The sequence below is a fragment of the Macrobrachium nipponense genome, chromosome 20 (assembly GCF_015104395.2).
Source record: "Macrobrachium nipponense isolate FS-2020 chromosome 20, ASM1510439v2, whole genome shotgun sequence".
Classification (NCBI taxonomy): domain Eukaryota; kingdom Metazoa; phylum Arthropoda; class Malacostraca; order Decapoda; family Palaemonidae; genus Macrobrachium; species Macrobrachium nipponense.
Genome location: NC_061089.1, coordinates 50,523,392 through 50,530,891, shown reverse-complemented (window position 1 = coordinate 50,530,891; position 7,500 = coordinate 50,523,392). Strand labels below are relative to the sequence as shown.

Here is a 7,500-nt window from a genome sequence, read left to right as displayed (position 1 = left end):
GTCTGCGATCCACCACAACTAACAATCAGGAGCACATTTCACTACGTGGGTTGACACAGCAACTTGTTTTTTTTTTATAACAGGAGATCTTATCCTTATCTCCTAGCTTGGGATTAGATTATATATACTCTCCTTAGTAATTAGAGTATGGTACTTATTCCACCACCACTAGGTTATATAATATAACACACATATATATGTATATGTATATATATAATATATATATATATATAATATATATATATATAAGATGATAAGTATATAAGGGTTGGAGTACGTAAGCAAACTATTTGACAGAACTGCATGAGCTACCTGAAGGCAATACGCACAAAAACGGATTTGAGATCATGCATATTGGGTTTAACAAGATCTGCGCTCGTTATTACAGTTCATTGAGAGAGAGAGAGAGAGAGAGAGAGAGAGAGAGAGAGAGATCCTTGTCGTGTATTGGAAGCGAATGAATTGTGTGTCTTTTACCTCGTCTTGCGGGAATAAAAGAATGGGGGACACTGCGGGGACAGGACGTGATAAGCATAATGCCAACCTCTCTCTCTCTCTCTCTCTCTCTCTCTCTCTCTCTCTCTCTTTCTCCCGCCCCCTTTGCACTCTCTCCCTGTCTGCCATTCGGTCTCCGTTGCCCACTCCCTCAGTTTCTCTTTCTCTGTCTCTTATCTAATCATGTCTATTTGGCCCATAACAAAATTGGCTCTAAAACTGATGCCGCCAAGAATACATATTTTCCCTGGAAACCGTCTCCCCACACACACACACACACACAAGGAGGACCTTTCCACCTACACACACACACATACATAGTATATATATACATAACATACATACACACACACACACATATATATATAAAATATAATAAAAAAATAATATATATTATATATATAGTATATATATATATAGATATAATATATATATATATATATATATGTAACATATATATATATATAATATATATATTATATATATATATATATATATATAATTACTCCTCAGTGAGTTACTGGGACACATTGAATTTAAAAGTTTTCTATCAGATACCCATTAAAAGAAGTACATTTTTAAAGAGTAATTTCTCAGCTCAAAAAAGAAAGAAAGATGTAGATTTGATTACTGCAGTTCATTCCATTTGAATTAATGCATGCTCAAGTTACTCTACAACCAGAAATACCTGGTATACTGTATACACCTTTCCTCACTGCTATTCGTTCTTAAGATCGATAAAGTGGTAAGATGTCTCTGTTCACATAATAATTAGCATAGAAATCTTGACTTCGAGACGATTACGTTACTGTCAGTTTTTAACCACAAATATTTTGGAAAATGATTCAACATAAGAGTGACGATTTGAAACCGAGATGTTTTTGATGATGCCAAATGTTTTCAACCGGAGGATGTCAAATTAGCTTTCAATAAATGGAACCGAACTTGACGTGAAAGACACAAACTGGATAAGACTCACCCTCAGTACAATCATGAAAGGTAATTCCTACTGGATCGTTCTGTGCTAACAGCTCTGTACACAATACTATTCATTTCATGCCATATATAGAAACAGAGTATAAAATTCAGGCCAAAGGCTGAACCCTGGGATCTATGAGGTCATTCAGCGCAGAAACGGAAATTGATAGTAAAAGGGCTTGAAAGGTGTAGCAGGAAGAAAACCTCGCAGTTGCACTGTGAATCAATTGTTACGAGAGGTTGGAACGTAAGATGGAAGAAAGAGAATACGAGCGGAGGTACAGTAAAAGGACTGAAACGGTTGCAGCTGAGGTCCGAAGGGACACTGCAAAGAACCTCAAGTAATTCTTACAGTACACCGCATGAGATGCACTGACGGCACTAACCCCTCACGGGGCATTCCAATTCACGACCAGCAACGAGTGACTTGTTCATGTCATTTTTTTTAAATAACCCGTAACTTTTCATTCCATAGAGATCAATAGGAAGAAAATTTACTGCTCGCAAAACAGCATTCTAACTCAATGACTTCTTCTGATGAAACAAAACATAACTTTCTCGGAGATCTGGTGTAACGAGGGAGGATAGGATTAGGAATGAGTACCTAATAGGGTCTACAAAGGTAGTTCAAGTATCGAAGAAAGTGCAGGAGGGGAGACTGAGATGGCACGGATACCTACTAAGAAAGGAAGGAAGACTACTATATTAGAAGGCATGAATGCTATGCGGATGGGAGTCTAGGGTAAAGAAGAAGACGACGAAGAAGACCAAGAGAGAGATGGAGAGACCGTGTGGGAGAAAACTTGAGGGAGAAGGGACCACAGAGGCAGATGGAAGAGGTTCATCCAAAACGGTGACCCCTATAGAAACGGGACTAAGCCGAAAAGATGAAGATGAAGAAGAAGAAGAAGAAGAAGAATCCTTACCTTTCTCGCAGTTCGGACCCTCGTAGTTCACTAAGGAGCAGTCGCAGAGGGGCCCATGCCCGGAGGAGTAACATCGTCCGCCGTTCATACAAGGGTCGTGCTGATCACAGTCGCCATGCCTTCCTTCCATCCACACGCCCTGCGGACGAGATAAGCATAATTAAAAAAAACACTTCCTCTTTTATGGCAACTATGTGGATAACAAATAAAGCAACGCATATTTCCTGTATCTACCTGAATTCAAGGAATTCATTTAAAAAGAAAACATGTAATTTTCTGTGTCCACGAATTTTAAATTAACTCATGGAATTATTTTTTTAAATATATATGTATGACTTCCAGTGTATATGAATTTCCAGAATGGTATGGGACAAATCTGTTTCCCGTACATATCAATTCTACGTGTGTCGAAAAAGAAAGGCCCACTTCCTATATACATTCACCCTAGAAGAAAAAAAAACAAAAAAACTTGTTACATTCATTTACCAATGTTACGAATAAATATATTGTCCTATAAAAGATGTGAATTCATTTGATTCTAGTAAAGTCGGCTGACACGGAATAATTTCAGAAAAAATCCTGTGGGAATGACATTTTTGTCTGTTCTTGTCGGTCTTTGTCAGAATAACTGTGAGATATGACTCTCTACCAGCCATTTTTAAAACCATTAAACAGCTTCAATTACTTTATTAAGCAGTTACCCGTTGTTGTTTGTATAATTGCATGATGTTGATGGGAGTAAAAATAAAGTGATTATGAGGTGGGTTCTTGATGAATGTGGATCATGATTAAATTAGTTTGATTTCCTGCAAACAAGCAAAAGTGACATAACACAGAGTTAGATGCTGTAAAATTATGAGTTGCATTGTCAGTTCAATACCCAATCTGTATTAAAACAGATAACATTTGTCAATATACAATGAAAGTAGTGTATCTTGATCATGTTCAGGGGCATTCTGAGTACATTTATATAAATGAATGTATATATAAATTAATATTTAAAAATACACACACATTCTATATATATATAATATTTATATATATATATATATGCACTGAATAACAGAAATTGATAACAGTAACGATACATCCATCACTCTTTAAAAGTATCACGCAGCAACGTCGGGTATACGGTGTCGTTCCTGAGCTACTACCTAGAGGATTTGATTAACAAGGGGAAGGAGAAAATCGCTTCAAAGTGAGCCAAGGGTGTGAATGATCAAATTACTGCATTACACACTGAAGTCTACGGGACTGGAACAGAACCAGAGGAGGGTATGGAGACAGACAGATTCGTAGCACGTTATACTTGTCAAATCTTTCGCTAAATACAACCTAGACGGAATATTGCAGAGTCTGTTGATTATTGCAAATCTTGAAAAGATAATTTCGTTAAGTACAACCTAGACGAGACGTTGCTAATTCTGTTGATTTACAGCAGATCATGTCAAGATGATTTTATCAATAATGATCTTTTTTCTATATTTTATGTGAATGAGTGGTTGCAAAACTAACTTAGGTAATTTTTGGAAATATAGACCATGAGCATTTTTACAAACTCCGTCATTTCATTCACCAGTGATTTAAAATCTATAATCCTAAGTTGACTCTATATCCAATAAATGTTAAGAGTTATCAATGCTATTGGGGTGCATTTTTGATCGTTTGTCGCAGTGAAATGCTGCAAAATCTGTTGGAATAAAGACTTTACCAACCGCATCAAGAAGGCTTGATGTAAATGTCACTGGTCTTAAATTCCATTAATACTAGATATTGGAAAATTTCCTACATGAATGCCTGCAAATTCCATCTACATAAACTGTTTAAGCGCATCATGCCATTTTGAAATACGTAAGATATAACAAATGGAATATAAAATTCAGGCCAAAGGTCAAGCACCAGGACCTACGAAGTTATTCAGCGCTGAAAGGGAAACAGAGTAAAAAAGTGGTTTTATGGGTCTAACATGAGGAGAACCTCGCAGTTGTACTACGAAACAATATTTGAAGAGAGTAGAAAGATGAAAGAAAAGAATACGAACGGAGGTACAGTAAAAAGAATAAGAGAGGCTTCAGCTAGGGGTCAAATGGATGCTGCAAAGAACCTTAAATAATGCTTACAGACCACTGCGTGAGGTGTACTATCGGGACTACCCCACTACGGGGATTTTTTTAATATGACGTCGCTGACAGAAGAATAAGTCTAATGATCCTACCTCCCTTTTAACCTCAAGAATACATGCGCATATTTATTAATTATGAATGAGTAGGGATTTATATATAAATCTGAATTCAGAGCTCCTTAATTACTTTCATATAGTACGGCATTTGTCTTCATATTTATCTCTACACGTAATGGAGTCTTGGCAGTTATGGTAAAACTAAACTAAGACAAATAGTAAATGGATATCCATGTATGGAAATTAGTCCACGCCGTATATGAAGCAGTGTTTATATATGCATGCATATATATATATATATATATATATATATATATATATAATATATATATATACATATATATACATATATATGCTAAATAGTTATATGCTTAACGAATTTGTGCACATCTGTACTTGTACCTTGTATCTATGACTTGACTTTACAAAGGCCCATCGACAAAGCGAGATGGCTTCAATCTAAAGGCAATTTTCCAATGAAACCATTGATTTTTTTTGTCACGAACTTCTGCCGTGAAAGGAAATGCGCTGGTCACACTGATGACGGAACAGTTCTTTTAATTTTAATTTTTTTTGAAAAATGTCGTCGAAAAGCTGCAGCGACTGATAGGCAATATATTTGACTAGCAATATTTCCAATATTGCACGTCTGTTGGTCGATGTAGTTGTAGTGCCAACCGACCACCCCTCCCCCCTCCCCCCCAGGTATCAGTCTATGTTTGAAATAACTGATTGAAAGTAAGATATCTGGCGTTATAATTCAAAGTTTGAAACAAGAGTCATTGTCGTCAACAAAAACGAACACACGCGTGCGCGCACACACAAGCACACACACTATATATATATATAATATAATATATAATAATATATATATATATATATATATATATATACACACATATATATAAATGTATGCATTACATATATGAATATATATATTTTATATGAATAAGTAATAAATATATAGATAGATAAATAGATAGATAGATATGCATTGCGAAAGGGCACAAAGCAGTTCAGAAAAAAACACTTCACAAAATAAATTTGAACGTGAAAATGACTTTCGAACTAATCTCTTCCGGTCGTTCTATTAAATCCTAGAAAAAACATTGTAAAATAAAAGATTAATTTTACCTTTATTACTTTTCGCTGAACTCGCATAACAGCTATGTACAGGTGAGTCGGGTTTTACTCTTATTTTTATCGACCAATATTTTCAACGTTGTGTGTTTATTCTCAGCTTAATCGTCGAAATTTTTCTTTTCCTACTGTTCCATCAACCTTTCATTTCATTATGAGGTATGGTCACTTTGAGTTATCCTTATATTTTTAAATGATTATATTCTGAAATTATTATACTCATAAATTATTATATTCTGAAATTACTGTATTCTTGAATTATTATAGTCTTAAATTATAATTTTTTCAGGCAACCTGACTGTCAACAAATGTGCTGGTTAAAGCATCCTACGCAGAATAATTATGTACAAAGGAATTAAATATTTTATTTCAATTTGCACAGCTATACAAAAAGGCTGATTCTCAAGTTAACTAACCTCAAATTTGCACAGCTTTATAAAAACAGTTTTATAAAAACAGCCAAGTATTGTTTCAAAAGGGACGCAATTAATCACGTAAAAGAGAAGAGTTTATACCAGACATTACTCGTTACCTGTCATACATTTCCCCTATTTTCCAAGATGGAATGTCTAGAATACACACACAAAATAAATCATGTAAAAAAAAAAGGTTCTGCACTTCGTACATTTCATATATTTCCGCCATTTTCCACGATAGAACGTCAACAATCACAAACACAGAATAAATCATGTTAAAACGAAATTGCATTAGAAAAGGACGAATCCAGGACAGGACATTCACCACTACTGATCACTCGGTTCATTTCCAAGCAGCAGCAGTATGGTCGCTAAAAATAATATCGCAGTGGGTCTGAGCATCCCACTCGTTCGTTTCCACTTGAGAGAACATCCAATTAACAAAAGAACGCCCACACATGTAGTAGTATGTGTGCTCCGCCGGAATGAATCTGCGTATTCAGCGACGCCCCTGATAAGTCAGAAAATTCCGGCGAACAAACCTTCAGACGTTCTTTGCGAATGACAAAGCAAAAACAATCAGACTCACTCTCACGCGAATGTTGACAATCCGTTCTTTACCGCCAACGCTCATGCTACGATTTGCGGTAATGAATGCAACCGGGCTTTGTGACAGCCGTCAGACGTCTCGTCTCTCTCTCTCTCTCTCTCTCTCTCGTAATTTGTTTCAAAGCCATTGCCATCTGAAGTATTACTGGCGCATAAATTACTTCGAGAATTCCAAATTTTTTCTTTACATCTAATTACGCCATACAGTTATCTCTCTCTCTCTCTCTCTCTCTCTCTCTCTCTCTCTCTCTCTCTCTCTCTCTTGTAACGTTGTTTTTCGTCTATACTTGCTTTCACATTTTCATTTTCTAATGTTAATACTTCTTTTAATGCTTTTACATTTTTATTTTCTAGTGTATATACTTCTTTTAAATGCATGAAATTCCGAATCACGAAAACATGCATAAATATATTTCAACATACGTATTATGTTGAAATAAAAATAAATGAAGAATAGCGCGTGCGCACGCGCGCTTAATACGTCAGCATACGCACTTCCATGTATACCGCACGGGAATTAAAGTGAGCTCTTCATGCCTCTAAGCAGCGCAATGCAATATCGTATCGGTCCGATGAATGAGGCTCGTTTAATTAATATATTCTGCAGTCGACCGGAAAGAGACGCTTTTATTTCATGTTCAGTTTCACAGTATCATGTGATTCTTTATTACATTTTCCTTATGCCTTATGGGGCTCCCAAAGCGTGTCTGGTGGGCAGTGTGATTTCTTTTTTCTTTTCTTTCTTCAGGACGCTGAT

General features: G+C 35.9%; 1 protein-coding gene across 4 annotated transcripts in view; it reads right to left on the bottom strand.

Moving 5' to 3' along the window:
* The window catches only part of LOC135225716 (neurexin 1-like), a 530,721-nt gene that overhangs the window by 201,046 nt on the left and 322,175 nt on the right, over positions 1-7,500 (bottom strand). For all 4 annotated transcript variants that reach the window (XM_064265111.1, XM_064265087.1, XM_064265105.1 and 1 more), the window contains one exon: positions 2,400-2,538. In XM_064265111.1, the coding sequence (XP_064121181.1) occupies positions 2,400-2,529 (130 nt within the window). In that variant the 5' untranslated portion in view covers positions 2,530-2,538. The remainder of the gene's footprint in view (positions 1-2,399; positions 2,539-7,500) is intronic.